We start from the raw sequence: 16481 nt of genomic DNA, 5'->3' as shown, positions 1-16481 counted from the left end.
TATGTTTGCTGCGCTGCAAGCACTGAATTAAAGTAACAGCGCATTTTTGCAGTAAATATTAACATGGATTGACACGAAAATTTTGTAATTACCATAAATGCATATTATTAAAGTCTACTGTGTTTCACAGTCAACACATATGGCTTTTTGGCTAGGTTTAAAGGGAAAGAGCACTTTTAGATAATCAAGGCAATAATAGATGGCAGGCAGGAAAACAAAGTTCTTTATGAACCGCAGGATTGCATTTAATAAAGATTTAAATGCAAAAGGAAAGGCAGTAGAGCTGACTATTTCTGTCAATGGTAAGTTTGTGATAATGTAAGAAAAGTAGTTTAAATGTTTTGCCACTTGCTTGAGCAACTTAATATATAAATCTAGAAGTAAATGCAAAAGTAAAAAGCATTGAATAATGTGTTGCTTATGTTTATTGTTTAAACATGTCTTTGAAAGATTGTATTACTGTACTGTGTAAAAAAAAAAGAATTTCAATGCTGAAAAAGCTTTTTCAGTGACAATGTTTCGATTTTAAATCAAAATAATGGATAAATGTTGTGTTTGTGGTAAACAGCCATGGATCAGTAGCGGACCAAAGTAGTCACCAAAGAGGGGAATTCCCCCCATTTTCAAAAATGAAATTCAGGCCCTGAATAAATGTCTAAAAATCCTGATTGGAGTATCACTATAAATAGTTATAAATGATAAAAAGAAGGCTTTAAAAAGATCGTTATCGGTGATCGGTATCGGCAGATACTGCTTTCTGTGATCGGCGATCGGTGATTGGCCTCAAAAGCACCCCTAGAATTAAGTGAGCATTAGATGACAACAAAGGTAATCTAAACGTAAAAATAGGGGAAGTGAGCATGCGCAATCCTTCTGCAATATCAATATAAGTTATAAAAAAAGTTCTTGAATAGCGGCTAATAATCAAAGTGGTCCCCATATGCAAGCTTAATTTTTTGGCGCTTCATTGAACGTACTATTAGAATCAATAAGTGGAATTCCTATCCTTAGTCAGGAAGAGAGAGAAAGAGGATGCTAGTGGGAATGTAGAGGAGGTGGAGTGAGAGAAAAGCAGAGGAGAAAAGAGAATGACAGGTTGACGGAAAAGAGCAGAGGACAGAAGCAGAGAGAAGAGGAAGAGGAAGATGGCAGTTTACCCCTGCGATGTGTGGGATGGAATCAGGCTGTCAATAATAGATGGTGCTGACCATGTGATAAATGGGCAGGTAGAGCGGAGGGAACTTGAACACCTACTATAGGTGCTTTCTGCTCTATGAAGCAAGTTCCACCGGATCCTGGCTCTCTGTGATATGCAGCTGTGTCCACTGGGGGCTACAATTACACCATCAAACCCATTCCAGCCGGGAATCGGCACTCATCTCCAGAGCCTGTCCTCCAAAGAGACGGCCAACTTGTAGATCTGGGGGTGGTAGTCTTTGATGTGCCGTGCATGGAAGAATCCTCTCTTTTTGCTCATATTAATGGCAAGGAGATATAACAATTAAAGGAGAAGGCAGCAGGCAGGGGCAGGTAGAGCGGAGGGAACTTGAACACCTACTATAGGTGCTTTCTGTTCTATGAAGCAAGTTCCACCGGATCCTGGCTCTCTGTGATATTCAGCTGTGTCCACTGGGGGCTACAATTACACCATCAAACCCATTCCAGCCGGGAATCGGCACTCATCTCCAGAGCCTGTCCTCCAAAGAGACGGCCAACTTGTAGATCTGGGGGTGGTAGTCTTTGATGTGCCGTGCATGGAAGAATCCTCTCTTTTTGCTCATATTAATGGCAAGGAGATATAACAATTAAAGGAGAAGGCAGCAGGCAGACAGACATCCAGCGTGGTTGCACATCCTGAGCTCGAATTAGCATACTGGAAGTCCTCCAACAGGCGTACGAGCTAATAGTAGCTGAGGATGGAAGAGGAACACAGTCATAGCTACCAGCAGAATCAAACGTTTATAAAGGAACACCCAGCGGCGAGCTGGGTTTAGTAGGGCAATTAGACTCACAGACAATTAGTTATAAAATTATAGCACAGCCATAATATTTTGAAAAAGCTTCGATGTTAAAATGATCTAATGTTTTAGTTTGCGGTGGGCCTCCAGACATGCGGCTATGTAAGGTGGAGCATAATTCCACTTCCTGGACCAGTGCCGTGCTACAACTAGCTTTTTTTTTCTTATAAGAAGACAAGAGTTTACAACAGCTGGTCTGGATGAGAGGGGCCTACTAACATTACATTAGCCATGTGGTATCAGTTTGCTTCCTTCTGGACACAAAACATATGATGGCTGACAGGAAACATTCAGTGCTTGAATGCTAACTGTTTATTGTGCTCTCTGCGTGATCAGTTCAGAACCACTGCATAAAAATACATCAGTTTTATATAGTGTAAACTGGTCTTAATTACCAGAGGGATTATTTCTTGGCATCATGCATGTGCATGTCATAAATAATATAGCATCGCAGCACTACTGCCAAAGAGAGGTTCATGGTGAGGCAGTGGGCTTTTCAATAACCTGCAAACTACAGCGCGCATAAAAACACACTCAGAGCATTCATCCGTCTGTCTGACACTATGATTAAGGAATGCTCCTCGAAAAACACTCGTAAAACAGCTGTGCTACCATAACAGATCTTATGTGGCATCTCAACGCAAGGTGGAGACAGCGTAAAAAAGTTCCAATTAAGGTATTCGTTTACAAAGGGGTAAATAAAATGGAGACGAGCGAAAGTCTCCAGGCTTTCCAACAGGTGCTGGGAGAATTGGGATAAAAAGGCATGCGAGGAGCAGCCTCTGAATCTTAAGGATAGTGGTGACATCTCAGCTTTTTCTCTGTTCGCATCAGGGGTAAAGGAGAAAGAAAAAAAATCCGTTGTGTGAAGAAAAATGTCTTGTTACGGAGGAACGGAGCATGTCGTAGATAAGAGTAGGCCGGTGTTCAAAGGGATACAGGCCAGTGAAGCGCTCGCTTCTTTCTCCACGTCGCTGCACTGTCCTTAATGAGCCTCCCAATAAAGCCTCGTCTCCTGTCTGCTGTCCGCGGATGGCACGCCTGTCTCACTTCAATCATGACCCGCCATTTTATTTATTCATTTTATTCGTTATTTTTACTAAACTCAGTTCACAATACTGATAAACAAATAAAAGCACATAAAATATGTTCTTTTATTCTGAGGTTTTATATACTTTCTATTAACAGAGACAGTTTAATGGAGACAGGAAACATTTGGTCATAAAAGGGCTGGGTGGTGTTAGTCGTCAAAATGAGCAATGTCAAAATAATAAAATAAAATAATGATTTAATAATAATAATAAAATAATGATTATTTAACTTATAAATTAAATAATAATAAAAGTGAAGTTAAAAAATAAAAATTTAATTTAAATTAAAAAATTAAAATAAAATGATAAATATATTTCAAATGTAAATAAAATAAAATTAGTAAAAAAAAATATATAAAAAAGTAAAATAAATTAAAATAATACAATTAAATAGAATTAACTATAATCCATTGGGACTGGATTGGAACTTGCAACTCCCACATGATCACCAAGGCTTATTCACCAGCATGTTCTCACTCACTAAGTGCTCACCACAACTGTGACATCTAACTAGGGTTAACAATGTATAAAGCTTAAACATAAATTAGTGCTGGGCGGTATGACCACAAACATGTTTGATATGATCGGGGCGGTCCCGATTTGTCTGTGAGAAGATCGGGAGGTGCAAGATTCGATCTGTGAACGCCTCACATTACCAGATAATCCGCGCCGAACATCGGGACCGAGTGAGGGGCTCGACAAGATTTTTGCTCCGATTCTCGGGAGGGGGAAATCGGGGCTAAATCGGGCTAAAAATCCTGTAGTGTGAGCCAGGCTTTAGCGACATACACCGGTATTGCGTTATTTTAAAAATTCATATCATAACAAAAATAAACACCGGTATTCGGTATGAACCGGTATACCGCCCAGCACTAACATAAATGTTTAAAAATTTGTTTTCCAGCGGCAAACAAAAACTTCTTTCCATTCCATCCCTCTCATTTGTTATTTTTCCATCCCACCAGCCTCTCTTTAGTCTTGTATCTTGTGGTCAGAGTAGTGACAGACTCTCCTTGACATGTCAGGGCTGCCCAGTTAGCTGCCTGTCATAAATTAAGCCTAAATACAACACATCTGTTTTCACCACAGCGTTGTGCGGACAAGCAGAAGTTGACATTCCTCTCATATCTGAAACAAAGCTAAATAAATGATAAAGAGAGCATGTGCACACCTGCAACAGCGTGCCAGAACAAGACTACTTTAACTCACTGAATCATTCCAAAAAAGGCTGAACTAAAAAGAAACAATAAAAACAAAGAGATTTTTTGACTGAGAAAAACAGTCCCGTGTCATCTTTCTCTTTTTAAAGCCATAATGGAGACAGAAAACTTGGCTCTGACTGCACTTACTGTGGAGAAACATCAAAAAAACAAAGACGCAAATAAACAGTAAAAAGATGTCTGCAGAGAAACTGCTGAGAGGAGCGAAATCAAATAAATTGGAAGTTCGTCTCACAAAAGGCGAGCTGAAGCACATCTGAAAACAATCTAAAGAGGGAGAGAGAGCAAGAGGACAATGCAAAAACGGCTCCAAAATCAAGATACTGACTGACTTCCAAAAAAAAATAAAATCCCTGTTGCTCTCTCAGTGAGGACTATGGAAGTAAATGTGATTTCGGCCAGCTTAAGTGCTCCCTAGAAGGGCGTTTTAGGGGCCAACGCACACATATTAAAAAGAGGGAAGGTGTTAAACTTTAACTGTCACTGCACATTCAGCCATAACAATAAATATTCTTTGGGAATGCCAGTTTCACCCCTCCCTAATTCTTCGCCTTTCTTTCTCTTTCTCTTTCTTTCTTTCTTTCTCACTTACTTCGACACAGCTCACAGCACACACACACACACACACACACACAGAACTTCTGTATCTCACATCGTGTGGCCAAAACCGTCTAGCCATAAAGCAATGAGCGTTTGCATCTGAAGCATGGGGGTGTGTGGGGGGACTTCATCCAAACTAAACAATGGATTAGCAAAGGAACGTGATGCAGGACTCTGCGTGATTTTAATGGTCCCAGACCGCCACTACTTTCACGCGCTGAGCGGCCAAATTCCACATGATGGAGTTCTCGAACATGAATTTGCATAACCGCACATTTGATGGAAAATACAATTCATTTTCACTTTAATTAAATTATGCAGTGAATATATCTGGGATCGTGGTGAGTGAGAAGCTTAATAAAACAACCAGGCCGCGTCCAAAATAAGCTGCTCATTCTACAGGCCACCCGAGTCTAAATGACTTCAACTTCCTTTCAAAAGTTCACCTAAAACTTCCTGGAAGCACAACAGGCATGCTCAAATGAAAATAAAGAGAGTTAATTGGTAAAAACAACAGCAATTATCAAAACAATGAAAGGAATGGAGACCAATAGGCGGAAAATGTCTACAAGCAGGCAATGCTTTTGGATTTTGCCTCAGAATATTGCTTTAAAAGTAACAGATTATGTAAACAGAATAAAGCTTTAATAAGCACATTCATTATTCTGTATTTTAAGTAATGCAAAAATACAAAATGTGACTGGATAGTCAACCTGAAATGCCATTTAAAAAAATGTTTGCCTATAAATATATTTATTTTGTTTATATGCAGCACCAACAAAAATAATTAGAGCAAATTATAATTTAATTAAATAATAAAACATAACAAAATACTAGCTTTTAAACGATAGGATTTGAACAGGTCAAGAAAAGTTGGGTCGGAGGGCAGGGGAGTAAAAGGAATTAGAGACGCCATCCAAGACATATCTAGGGCCTTATCAAATCCATTGTATTTTTTTCCAAATTCTGTTTTATTTTTTTCCCAAATTCCATTTTTTATTTTTCTGGATTCTGTTTTTTTTTTTTTTCTCTCTCTGTTTTAATTTTTCTAGACTCTGTTTTAATGGTTAAACTAAATTTTAGCAGAGAAAGCATGTCTAATTAATTGAAATAATGAAACTTACAATATTTAACAGCAATTTATTAAAAGTTTAACAAAAATAAAATTTTAAGGCGCTATGAAATGTTTTTTTTTACTCAAATTCAGTTTTATTTTTACCAAATTCTGTTTTACATAAATTTTCTGGATTCCATTTAAATGGTTTAATAATCAAAAGCATCTCTAATTAACTGATTTTATTAAACTAAAAAATATATATATTATTATTTTTTAAATTTTTCTGCTAAATAAATTCTGGGAAATAATTTTTCTAGTAAATATTCCTTTAAAAATAATATTTTAATAATAATTTTATTACTAGTAGTAGTAGTACTATCATTACATTAAGTAATATATTTCTGTCACAGTTTCTTCAAGTTAAACCGAACTTTTATTTTGACGGGTTGCGGAGAAGACCTTTAAGTTTTTGTTTGTATATGATATGACGATAGTTTTTCTCAAATGAAACGGTCAAATGCTCATGAAGTGACTCTCAGAGCAGTTCTAGAGATTATGTTTATGTGTTCATGTACTCAAATATCGAGGAGGCACAGGCTGAAAACATCGCAAGCATCACACACTTCAGTATGTGTGTAGTAAACGAAACCGCGTGTCTGCGCCATTCATACACATAGAGACACACAGAACATGCAGGATTTATATTTAACACTAGTCCATATCATGTTCTGATGTAAGTGTACTGACCTACTTTTGATTTATCCATCCAAAATTTGGCAAATTCCATGACATTCCGCGTTATACAGTAAATTGAATTTTTATGACTGGATTCCATGATTCCGTCCACGTTTTCCGCATCGCGGAAATCATAAGGCCCTACATATCACAAAAAAATTAATGAGCGAGGTTATAAATGTTTAAAAAAAAATCTTAAGAAATAAAGTGCATGTTATCTTTAAAACTGGAGTTTGCTTCATCATTATCTCTTCCCCCTCCTCTTCCTCTATCTCTTTCTCCATTCTGAGCTACTTTCCCAAGCTACTCTATAACAGGCCTGTGAAAGGAGGTCACATATCAACTTACCAAGTGTCCCTCTCTGACCATATGACCCCATCGGCAGTCCACGAGGCCCCATGTCATTCCATCACACTCTCTCTCGCTCGCTGTCCCCCCACATTCACGTCTTCCAAACCACCATCTAAAAGCTGCCCCCCTCCCCTCGTCTGCCCATAACCCGACACTAATTGGTAAATCTGTTGAACCATAGCACGCCCAACAATGAGACACCTGGAGTTCTGTCAAAACAAGTTTCCCTGTGAAATAGCCTCAAGTGCTAATACAGTACGAGTCCTGGCTAACGCCGCCTCGCGAATATAATGTGTGTGTGGTGGGGGACGTGTTATACAAAGGTGTAGTGAGGTGCAGTGCGGAGGGGAAGAGTTAATGGCACTTCTATTAAAGTTTAGAATCTCAGAAGTTTGGGAAGGAGGAGCACGATGCTGTCTGGCTCCACTGGAAGCCCACAGGAAGTCCTTGTGGAAGTTTTGGCACCGACAAAAATCCCAAACATTCTTGCAGTTCTTGTTCGACACCCTCCCCACCCACCATCCCTTCTGCGCTCTCTCTATTTTAGACAGACCATGAAGAGTGCTCTACGTAAACCTAGAGTGCTAACAGGGCAACATGCTGTGGTTTGTGTGAAATCATGTGCAACTAAACATGAAAACCTAACTGAGAACATGGAATCTGCATATTTGCTTGCCAGTTAGCTGAAACAACACACACAAACACAAGCAGCGACATACATGGAGGCATTAGGTCAACACATGGACAAACGATTGGATTTTTCACTCAAACAAGTTTTGACTTTCACAAACACATATGAAACAGATAGGCTATACACTACTTAAGGAACTCTTGGTGAACCTTGTCAAACAAGTTCTGACAAAAACTCTTTATGAAAACAAAACATTTCTGCCCCCAGCAATGAGTGTCAGAAAATAAAACATGAAGATTCATTGTTTTGTGATTTTATATACTGCCCCTAGACTTAACTAGCTTACCCAGCAACAATTCCTTATACTTTAGTCAACCAGCTACATTCTAGCAGCATCAAACCAGTGTGAACTAGCAAACTACCATGGAAAGGTAATGCTAGTGGCTGGATTCAAAGAAACATAAAAAAAAAAAAATTTCAAGAAATTTTCTTAATTTTCTTCTTATTTTCATACTTAAGAAAAATAAGTTAAATATTTTATATTCCAGAAAAAAATTAAAATATTAAGATAAAAAGATATTAATAACTAAGAATAACTATCTGACTCAAATTATGTCTCTAATTCTATGTTCAAACCAGTAAAAATTTGCCAAAACCAGTAGGAAAGCAATACTAACTCTAACTTGGGGAAATAATTTAATATTCCAATGTATATAACAACTACTTTATTCTTATTTTCTAACTTAAGAAAAAAAAAAGTAAAATATTTTGTATTTCAGAAAAATGTCTTAAAATATTTTTTTTAATAAAAAAAATCTTCTTAAAAATAATTCTAAATAACTTGAAACAACTAAAAAGACTGTCATTTTATTCTTTAAAAAATAAAAAATAAATAAAAAATAAATGAGTATTTAAGAATTTTTCAAGAATTGCACTTATTTTATCCTAAAACCTTAGTATAGGAGCAATAATTCTCCTGTGAGATTTGCTTTAGCTGCTCCGAAGGTTAGCTTTAGGAATTGCTGCTGGACTCTAATTTAAATCTCACAAGACTTTTCACAGAATGAGGGTTACCATCTCGACATGACCTACATGACCCTGAGGGACAAGACAAAAAATAAGACAAGCACATCCCACAATGCCACAGCTTTCTCTATAGACCTAAACACAAGGAGATGAGGTAAATAATCGCTCGCCCCACTGATCCTTGCACCGCTGCTGAGTTTTGGCAGACCAAGGCTACGCATCGTGCCCCCCTTTTGAATTCCACACACTGTTTGTGTCCATCAAGGAGGGCCGAGGCGCAATTGAGACACTCAGCAGCAGTGGCCCCATGTTGCGTCACTCCGCGCCACATCAAAACTGAAGAGCGGTGCCAGACAGGCACTCTCGTTCGCCGTTCTCGATCTTTCTCTCTCTGCCTCATGTCGATGGACAAGAGGACAATTAGAAGAAGGCTTTGTATCATCCAAACATCCTTAACCTCGACCTATGCAAACCAAGTCACGTACATTTACACACACATGGGTGCGCGTGTGCACACAAAAACACAAACCACTCCACCTCCTAACTTCTCGCTGGCATACGTTCAACCCCAGATGCTACAAATGAAAAGCATCCTCTTCACGCCAGCTGCTTCAGAGAAAAGGAAAAGAAATCAGAGAGAAATAATCGCCACCATTCCGGAAGATGCAGGAAAATAATTAACAAGGCTGAAACGGGGCCTGCGAGCAGACAAAGATGAAGCTCAAGAGGCATTTTGGGCTGCCAGGAATCCAGAGATGCTGAATTTTACACTGCTGGAGTGGCGCTGATGCTTTCCTGTTACACGCAAACACTGTATATTGTAACAGGGATCCTGCTACAGACAAAAAGCATGGTGTCAAAGGACAGCAACAGTTTACAATTACCACACAAGCAAAAGGCACAAGGGCCAAGTCTGCTCATGAGGGTGTGTGTGTGAGTGTGTGTACAAATGCAAAGTACATTCAACCCCATTTTATAGAAAAAGAGCAAGAACACAGCAACAAACAATATCAAATACAGCAGAACATTGCACTGTAATCAAAACCAAAATAGTTTTAGACATCTCTCATTGTAATGATTTTCATATTCTCTATTCTATACCCTGTTGGAAAACCCAGCTTAAGCTGGAAAACTGTAACATGGTTGCTGGTATCTAGTTGGTCAAAGCTCTTCCAAGCTGGTCATTAGCTAGTTACCCAGCCATGATGTCCCAAAATCCATCCTGACCACCTTTAGCTGGTTTGTTATAGGTCAAAGATGGTCTACCAGCTCAGACTAGCTAATGACCAGCTCGGACCAGGAAATAACCAGTTTAGGCCAGCTAGAAAATCAGCTACCAGTTGAGACTGGATTTTCCAGCAGGTAATTCATTTAAACAATCAATAAGCCAGCTGCAAGAAACTTGGAATTCAGGATTCTCACCAACTGTAATTGGTGAAGACTCAGATCAGTCTGTCCGGGGAATTCCAAGCAGAAGGGCCCCTGCAAGGCAAAGACGGACGTCCCGTGTCACAAATTGAGAACATGGTACACTCATCACTCAACCAGGGCATGAAGGCAAAAGTCATGACTTTTAAAACCACAAAAATGTCTAGCTATGTGTGCCACCCCTCTCCTTCCCTGTCTGTTTCCTCTCTGACTGCAGTGTCAGGCCGCTGCCAGGTACAAGCCCAAACATATCTCGCATACAACACACAACACACGCAGAATACGCAAGTGCATGTTTATTTACTGTGATTTGAGGTAGAGATGCACCGATTGCAATTTTCTTGGCCGATTCCGATTTCCGATTTTTTTGTTAGTGTGATCTGCCGATACCGATTTTTGCCGATTCCGATTTTCTTTCTAAGAACTATAATTGACAGCATATACAAACAAAAATCTACTTTTCTTCAACGCAAAGTTTTATTTACATAAAAAAACTAGTAAAAAGTCAGTAATAAAATAAGAACAAATAAAAAAAATGGTAAACAACAGCCCAAATAAATGCAATAGAATAAAGAGAGCTATGAAACCAAGTTTTTCAGGTTAAGTAAGTTTTTATTCAGGTAAGAAATACTACAGAAATTAAAGTAATCAAATGTAAAATAACACATCCAGTGTTATTTTACATTTGATTACTTTAATGTCTGTAGTCTTCATTGTAAAAATTAAATACAGATTAATGCTTACAATTAAAGTTATAAAAACATATTCAGTGAAGAGCAGAAAATTATTTTCTTTGTCTTTTGTTCTTTGATTAACATGACAGACAGCAGTAGGAATATTGGATTGCGGTCCCTTTAAGAGTTTATCCACGGACTCAATATACTGTTACACAACATGCGTTCTCTTTCTCAACTATTTAACGTTCCAAAACTGACTGTTTAACTGGATACTCGCCAAGACGGGCATTTTGACAATTTTTTATGGATTTGAACGTTTTAGCGCAGTTAGCCACTCATTTTGGTATTTGTGGCTCACAGGCTGTTTGAGACTGAGTGCGGTTTGTGTGCGCTCCACTAATATTGATCAGTTCTGGCGCGCGCGCTCTTGGTGTAAGCGCGAAACCTGCGGGAATGACTAAAATAATGCGCAATACAAGCATTTAACCGGAGCGAATGAGACGTGTGAGAGAGAAGGGGTCGTCGGAGAGAAGAGAGCGAGAATGTGCGGCTGACGTTATTGCCTGTGCCGCTGGTAACTAAACGGATCGGCATCGGAATCGGAAAGAAGTGAGACTGATCGGCCGATCACCGATCTGGGCCGATCATGAGGAAAATCGGCCGATTCCGATCCCTGGACGATCGATCGGTGCATCTCTAATTTGAGGTTGTGATATTGTTAGCATGTTGGCAGCGTCTACATCAACTCACTGACAAGAAGAGTACTGATGTGGCTTTAGGCATTGAGGCTCTGAACACCACGTTCCTGTTGCACCATGTCATCTGAGAAAAAGTTAGACTAGTAATGGCTTAAATTTTTCACAGAGGAAAAAAATCTGAATTTTCAACAGTCATTATTAACTCTTCATTGTCACACAATCCTTCCGAAATCAAGTTAATATGCTGATTTGGTGCTCATGAAACATTTCTAATTATTATCAATGTTGAAAACACAAAACAATATTTTTGTGGAAACTGAGATACTTTTTTTTCAGAATTGTTTGATGAATAGAACTTAAACAAATGAAATATAAGTCTTTTGTAATTTTATAGATGTCTTTACGTTCATTGTTGATACATTTAATACATCTTTGCTGAATAAAAATACTAATTTCTAAAAAAAAAAATAATAATAATCTTACTGACCCCAAACTTTTGAATGGTATTGCATCTCAAACGTTCCTCCCAAAATACCTTAAGACAACAGAAACAAATTATGTATGCACAATATGCTAATATTATAGAATTTACTAACACTGTTAAATGTAATCTATAAAAAATCTCAAAATGAATATTCATTAAACATACAGTATATCATAGTTTTGGGATGCATAATTTCATTGTAACATTTAAAACAACTGCTTTTTAGATTTATCGTAAATTTATTAAAATAAAATTAATTTGGCCTCTTAGCTGCCATACCATAAAATATTTATCGAAAAGAACATAGAATTTTAATAACTATTTAATATAAAAATGAGACAATCTAAGCAAATCAAACACTGGCAAATATGATTACAGTAAGTTAAGATCACTTCTGAAACTCTAAAGGAGACTAAACAGGACATCTCAGGATTCAAATCTGAGATTTAAAGTCCCCATGAAACCAAAATTAAAGTTTTTTGGGTGTTAGTATCAATATGTTAGTCTTAAGGTTATCTATAAGGCAGTGTGCTCCAAAACAGTGACAAAATTCGCATTTAGAAGATATAAGCATTCAAAGCTTGCAGTTCGTCACTTCCGCCAAAACGGCTCAACGATTTTTTTGACGTCACATCGTACTTCAGCTTCTCATCAAACTTTCTGTCCAATCAAATGCTCTCTAGAATCCAAAGCGCCCGCCCCTACACTATAAAATAGACACTGAAGCCGCAGCTGAAATTGGTCACTTGTCCACAGAATTTGTATTTTCTGTATAGTGAATGGCACGTAATGCACTATATAGGGGACAGGGAACGATTCAAACAGTGTAAATATGCTTTCCATTGAGGAAAAAAATAAGTCTGGTTTCGCGCTGTGTCACGCTAACCACCGCACCACACACACTCTGCTTCGGTCCAGAGACACGATAGCACAGAGCGGATCACATGCGCGAGTCGGCGCAGACCACAAAATGTATCGGAGCTATTTGAATTCTACACAGAATGCTATATTTTAAAGCAATATGGATGAGATTGTGGCTGGCATACCCTGTCAAATGCGGCTTTACGGAGCTCAACGGCTCTGAACGGCTCTAGCCCAAGCTGTGATATAAACGAACACTATTGGCTATTTTAAAAAGGGGTGGGGCTGCTTGATATGTCCCGCCCTGTCTTCCTGTTTCAGTTAAAATGACGTCAACACATAGAGTAACGTTGCGTGTTCCTAAGCATTTCAGGGGACCTTTAAAGTCACCATTTTAGCTCCATTTAATCTGTCTAGGAGAAACTATTATTTGAGACGTATTAAAGAGATCTCAAACATTGCCCTGCAAATTGTCATGTTAATTGGAACACACACAGTTGTGAGTTGCGAGCATCCTGCACTCACAAGGTTACATAACAATATAAAAGACAGAAGGGCTGATGACCTTGACACCAGGTCCCTCGTAAAAGCATTTGTTGACATTCCTTGAGTTTGGTTAAGGAAATGCTCCAGGGAGGCCTTTGATGCACTACACAAGAGAACAAGCTGAGGTGTTCTTCAAGATTTGGCAAAGGTCTCAGGACAAGTGACATCTCCTGGTTTCACACGGTCCTGTCAGGAGCGGCACAACTCCGGTTACAGTTACATACAACAGGCCGGGGTTACATCACTATTAGGGGTGCAACAGTTCAACTTACTCACGGTTCGGTTTGTATCACGGTTTTAGAGTCATGGTTTCGGTACGGTTCGGTATGTGCTATGTTTAGGGAAAAAACTATATTGTCAAATAAAAATAAAGAAAATAAGAACAAATAATCTAACTACAAGCAACAGCACAAATAAATAAACAGTGAAAAAAGATACAAATAAAATAAACAGTGCTTTTCAGTTTTTTTATGTAGGTCTAACATAGTTTTTAGGTACAGAAATGGAATAAATCAAATGTAAAATAACATTGCATATTTGACTGTATAAATTAAAGATGAATCCTTATTAAAGTTACAAAAGTTATTTTTTATTTCCGTGTTGTTGCTGTTTGATTAACATTAAGAAAGTGCTGTTACTTTAAGAGAACGCACTGATACAGTACGTTCAGCCGACTATGACTGCTAGGATACTCACCAAGACGGGCATTTTGACATTGAAATTTTTTTTCTATCTCATCGCTCTTGTTGCAATGTATTGGGAAGCCAGAATTTGTATCCATCAACAGAAACATGCATTAGCCGAACTCTAACAAACCATATTACAGATGCATTGTCAGATTTAAGTTGAACCGCGGTCCTAGAGTATGCCGAACCGTGTGTGGAGAACGGTACGGTTCGATTTTTTTCCGAGAATCGTTGCACCCCTAATCACTATGCACCAAACAGCACCAAAAATGACGGGAAGGAAAAGGCGGAGGCCTTACGGAGAATTAGGGAGCGAGAAAAGTGAGAAATAGTTAGTAGAAAAGGAAGGAGAGAGAAAAAAAATAAGTTGGTTCAGTGTCTTGTGGCTGTGACACTGGGGTCCTTATTAACAGCGAGGGGGCTGGGGTTTCCCAGCATGCCTCTGGACCTCCCAGCCATTGTCAAGCCTGTCCAGGTGCACCACCATTCAGTCCGAAAAAAAAGGCAGCAAATTACCCAGCAAAAACTACAGGCCTCGTGCTAGCTTGAGACGCTACTCCTACTCAGCTGGGGCCTGGGAAAAGGTCCTGCATACTTTATCTGTGTGAATAATTTACTTTACTCTTTATTTATAATGTTAATTTCAATACTCAACTTTAAGAACATTTTAAACTTCAGCTACGACAGACTTGTGTTGTGACATCAAACAGCAATCATGCCCTCATCGTACAGCGGTTCAGGTGGGAGGTCCCGCTCTGTCAAATCGGAACACATTCCATCACTTCCTAAATACCAATTAACATACAGGAACAGACCAGGACTCCTCCAGCTATTCTTCCAAACTCCACCCTTTCTATTCTTCCTCCTTTCCCTACGTTCTCACTGTTCCAGCGTTTTCCTGCAGTTGGTTCACTTGCACATAGTGCTTGCACGCATATGCACATTGCTGTGGGGCCTCGTGGGGAAATAGTTAACACTCCAGCCGTCCCCTGCTGCCTGTGAAAGCCCAGAAAACAATGGAGACATTGTCCAGTCTCAACAAGACTCGGAGCAAGAGGACAATGTGTGTGTGTAGTGCGCCTGCATGAGGTTGTGTGTGTGAGTGTATCCTTTTGCCTCAGCATTATTTTAGAGAGTAGCATTTAAATATGAACTTAAACTATGTCTATGGTAGATAGCCAGCAATCAATGAACTTCTATTTCACTGATTTTATCTGAATAAAATGAGTTTGATAAAAAAATTTACAACACATATACACAGTTTCCACTAACAATTTAGTATGTCACCCGACCTGCAAAATGACTGCACTGGCTTTGCCTTGGGTATGGTTATTGCACTTCCAACTCAAGTCAACTTAAAAAAAAAGAATTAATTAATAATAATAATAATAATTTGTAATATTATTAATATGTATTATTCTTTTTTATATCTATTTTTTAATTAGTTGCCCCTTAGTTCTCTGTCTGTGAAATAATCAGTACTTATTAATTTTGAAAACAAACTGAAATTGACATTTCCTGTGTAAGCAGACAGTTGTTGACCATAATAAAAAGCTGCCCAGATTTTATTCTGTGAGTCAAACATCTGGCTTTACCAGTTTTATATATGGCCTACACCAAGAAACGCTACACAGGAAAACACTGACGGACAGCTGTGCATGCAAGTCTAGCAAGAGAACGAGAACAGGAAACTGATCCCGGAACAAATGGCCAATGTGTCACAGATGTGGGGAAATCTATCGTTCCGTTGTTTCCAACTCCTTCCCACTAGAATTGCAATCTCATGATCCCCGCTCATACCGTGCTTGAGTTCAGACTCTGTCCGATGCCAAGTACACACCACATGTGTTTCGCAGTCTACCTGTCTGAATTGTCATGTCTATATTACAGTCTATATAAAGAAAGGGCTTTACAAATCACATTAAAAGTTAGTGGAGATGACAGTGGGACAAACGGCTTGTGGTACTTTGCAGTGATGTGTTCTTTATGACTTGTGAACAGGTAGTAAATGCATGCTGACTGTGTGGGACTAACAGGCTTTGAAAACCCTGCGGGGCTCTTGAGTACTTCAAACATCCTGGCACTGCCTTCTATGGGCGTGGACAGAAACGAGATGGTCACTTCCTGTGCTCTATTCATAGAGCAGCGTGGTGTAGCACCTCTATGGCCACATGTGACTGTAACAAAAAAAGATTATGTGTGAACTGTTTCTATGACTACAGTCACAGAGTTCGTGTTTAAAGGGGTCATTTGACATTGCTAAAAAGAACATTATGTTGAGTATTTGGTGTAATGAAATGTGTTTATGCGTTCATTTATGGTTCAAAAAACACATTATTTTCCACATACTGTACATTATTGTTTCTCCTCTA

The 16481-nt window shown here is 38.7% G+C and overlaps 1 protein-coding gene across 11 annotated transcripts in view; it reads right to left on the bottom strand.

The window, feature by feature from the left end:
- The window catches only part of LOC107750316 (transcription factor 7-like 2), an 89186-nt gene that overhangs the window by 42028 nt on the left and 30677 nt on the right, over positions 1 to 16481 (bottom strand). For 4 of the 11 annotated variants that reach the window (XM_016565642.1, XM_016565641.1, XM_016565643.1 and 1 more), the window contains exons 5-6: positions 12020 to 12067; positions 10152 to 10211 (exon numbers count right to left, since the gene is read on the bottom strand). The exons of 6 other annotated variants lie outside the window; for them this stretch is intronic. In XM_016565642.1, the coding sequence (XP_016421128.1) occupies positions 10152 to 10211; positions 12020 to 12067 (108 nt within the window). The remainder of the gene's footprint in view (positions 1 to 10151; positions 10212 to 12019; positions 12068 to 16481) is intronic. One more of the 11 variants, XM_016565646.1, reaches the window with a different exon arrangement.

The sequence above is a fragment of the Sinocyclocheilus rhinocerous genome, unplaced genomic scaffold, assembly GCF_001515625.1.
Source record: "Sinocyclocheilus rhinocerous isolate Xijiao unplaced genomic scaffold, SAMN03320098_v1.1 scaffold2076, whole genome shotgun sequence".
NCBI lineage: Eukaryota > Metazoa > Chordata > Actinopteri > Cypriniformes > Cyprinidae > Sinocyclocheilus > Sinocyclocheilus rhinocerous.
Note: the sequence above shows the minus strand (reverse complement) of the source record. Positions and strands in the feature narration are given on the sequence as shown.